General features: G+C 49.2%; 1 protein-coding gene across 1 annotated transcript in view; it reads left to right on the top strand.

Annotated features, from left to right (window-relative positions):
- Positions 1–2,142: 2,142 nt before the first annotated feature.
- SPEF2 (sperm flagellar 2) overlaps positions 2,143–3,380 on the top strand; it is a 127,684-nt gene continuing 126,446 nt past the window's right edge. The window contains exon 1 of the mRNA XM_018563455.1: positions 2,143–2,293. Coding sequence (XP_018418957.1) covers positions 2,236–2,293 — 58 coding nt within the window. The 5' untranslated portion in view covers positions 2,143–2,235. The remainder of the gene's footprint in view (positions 2,294–3,380) is intronic.

The raw sequence follows: 3,380 nt of genomic DNA, 5'->3' as shown, positions 1-3,380 counted from the left end.
TTCTATACACAGTATGTAGACATGAGGATGCTGAGGAACATTCCAATGCTGCAGCAGAAGGGAGACAGGTTTCAGAGACCAGAGAAGCAGGGAGCCAGCTCAGTGGTTCGAGGGAATATAACTTTTTTTTTCCAGCACCAACCCCCCCCCCTTCAAGCAGGTCATCCTTGCAGTGCAGGGGTAGTCCCACTGCAAGGATCAATAAAAGCTTTGCCTGGAGTTCTTCTTTAACAATTAACTCCTTATTTGCTTTCTTTTGGTCTGCTAAATATACCATTAACAGCATTTTATTATATCTATTAATCAGTGAATGCAGAAGACTATTTGTTGATTCTGCCAGAAATACATCCAAAACTCCTCCCCTTATTTATTGATACACTATATTGCCATAAGTATTGGGACGCCGGCCTTTGCACGCACATGAACTTTAATGGCATCCCAGTCTTATTCCGTAGGGTTCAAAATTGAGTTGACCCACCCTTTGCCGCTATAACATCTTCTACTCTTCTGGAGTGAGTCTATGGGAATGTCTGACCATTCTTCCAGAAGCGCATTTGTGAGGTCAGGTACTGATGTTGGACAAGAAGGCCGAGCTCACAGTCTCCGCTCCAATTCATCAACCTATCATCGGGGCAACCCATCAACCTATCATCGGGGCCGGATTTACTCTCTCTGCTGCCCCAAGGCCAGGTTCCACAATGCGCCCCCTACCCACCAACCCCCCCCTCTCCCCCCCACCCCAATAGAGAATGGCAGACCTACAGGCTGCATACAAGTGATTTTGGTGACATCACCAGGATGACTTGTACAAAACAATCGGCGGTATCCCCGCTGTACATTTAGCTCTGCTTGCCCAAAGCAGGGCTAAATGTAGAAGACAACAACTACCCGTCAGGTGCCCAGAACTGCATGTCCCGGGCATCGGGAGATAGGAATTCAACATCCCTCGTACGAGAATCGTGCAGTGTATGGGCACCTTAAAGGTGCCCATACACCTTACAACCATCGCAAGACTGTTGTCTTGCAATGGTTCTCAGCTAATTAAAAGCTCGTACAATCTGCCCATCTTGGACAGGCAGATCGTACTTGCGATCATCGAAAGCCTGCCCCCCTGAGGGGTGGGCTTCTGATGACTGCAATGCTGAACAGGCAGTGTGCGCTTGCGCACACCGGCCCGTTCGGCATTTCTCTCCTGAGAACGGCACTAACCCGCCGACAATCCGTACAGTAGAAACGGTTGCACGCCTTGCATACACCTTGCGATTATCGTACGATCGCAGGATTTCCCGTGATTATCGTATGATAATCTCAAGGTGTATGGGCACCTTTAGGGTGAAAACGATGCTCCTCTATAGACAAAGTACAGTGGTTGAGCATTGTCACCCTAAGAAGAAGGATCAGCAATAAAGGAAATAAATCTTGAAAAAAGAAAACTAATGCAGCTGCCACATTTCTGGACTGATAGAGGTCATGCACACAGACGCCTGGGACCGAACAACATAAATGGCAGGTGCTTTTTCCTGAATGAGAGCCACAGATGCTGCATACGGCCGCCAATATGCAGCTTCAGACACAGGGGCCCGGAGCTATATAATGTGAAATCTGAACAAATTTCCCCATCCGGGAGCCTCTGTAAATCAATGGCTGTATACGCATGACTTGCAGGAGGACACACATGCACATAGACATGCAACCCCCAAAACAGCCAGTCCAGCAAATACCCACATACAGCCTCATACTGCTATTGATATCTATGGGCGGCTTTACAGAGCACCTGTGGCTTCTAGGTGAGGAAATACACACACATTCTACATTATACAGCCCCGGGCACATGTGCCTAGAAACTGCAATATACTCTATTTTTGTTCTTGGGTTTAGATACAATTTAGATACAGTTTATTCAGGAAGAAGGGAATAGGATGACACATGCAGGACTCCTCAGATGCATCTCCTCATTTCTTTCCTCCTACACCTGCAGTTAGTTTTGTTTTTTGTGGCTTCTACAACCCCCCGCCAGGTGGCGCTCCAGGACAGCAGCCCCTTTCAGCACAGCGCCTATCTCTTTAGTGCACAACGCTGTCGTGGTAACAACTGCATGACTACCGGTTGTCATGGAGACGGGACGCGGCCCGGCAGCTTCATGGCTGCTGTGTGACTGAAAGCCGCCAGAGGAGAGCCGGTCACCGACTATCACCGCTATGATCCCGGGGAGAGAGGCCCTCTGATACCGCCAACATGTCCGACATTATCTGTCAGTGGCTGAACGAAGAGCTGAGGCTGTCCATGCATGTGGGTGAGTGATGACCATGGAGTGTGTACACAATACTGGCTACATGCTGACAGGACACCGAACCTTCGGAAGGTCTGTCCCTGGAAGTAGCCTTGGCTCTTAGTTTTCACCGATGACATAATACAGTCGGTCCTGGTTGTATCATATATATTGTGTAATGTGTATTATTGATGCTATTTGACTTTTGGAGTGTTACACAAGCTGCAGTATAAGGGAAGGTGTCACCAGACAATGTATTATAGGCCAGGGGGTGGGGGGTCCCATCAGGGGTCAGCATAATATCCTTAAAGGAGAATTATGAGGTGAGTGCTTTTCACTCAGCCTCATAATCTGAGCCGACCTGTGACAATGAGACTGTCACAGGTCGGCTCAGTAGATCGGGAAGTGAGCGAACACATACCGGCGCTCGCTCACTTCTCGATCCTGTGCCGGCAGGGAGCTGTGACAGGTGAGGGACTGGATTCCCCTCTACCCTGTCTGATCCTCCAGAGCTGACTGGCGGAACAGACGGGTGAGGGGGCGGATACAGCTGGCTCTGCCTCTAGATAGGCAGAGCCTGCTGTCACTCACGCAGCTGGGTGGATCCAGACATAATTGTCGGGATCTGTTCCGGCTGCGGCGGTCTCAGTATACCGCGAGATGTAGCTCGCGGTATACTGAGCTTTGGGTGACGGGAGGACGCTAGTTTGTGTCCTCCCGTTACCCTTAGGAGAACTATGGGGAAAAGCCCTAACCCCATAGTTCTCCTTTAAAAGCCCAATTAAACCGCATGTTTCGGGCTCTGTTCACGCTCTGGCGCGCATTTATGCAGTACGTTCAAAACATGCATTGCGCTTGCAGCACCAACACTTGTTAATGGCACCCGAAACGCCTGGTAAAATGCGTGGGACGCTTGCAACTAAGAATGCTGCATGAGCTTTTCACTGCGTTTGTTGTGCATATTTTCTTTCCTTCTGGCATATTCATCAATTCATTTTCCTTTGCTGTATTCTAGTGTTAGTTCCTGCTCAGGTCTGGTTTCTAGTGTGTTAATAAGAGCACTGTATGACTCTGGAAGGCTGCATAGCAGTAATGCCACCACGTCAGTGGC

The sequence above is a fragment of the Nanorana parkeri genome, unplaced genomic scaffold (genome assembly GCF_000935625.1).
Source record: "Nanorana parkeri isolate BGI_ZX_2015 unplaced genomic scaffold, ASM93562v1 scaffold666, whole genome shotgun sequence".
NCBI lineage: Eukaryota > Metazoa > Chordata > Amphibia > Anura > Dicroglossidae > Nanorana > Nanorana parkeri.
Note: the sequence above shows the minus strand (reverse complement) of the source record. Positions and strands in the feature narration are given on the sequence as shown.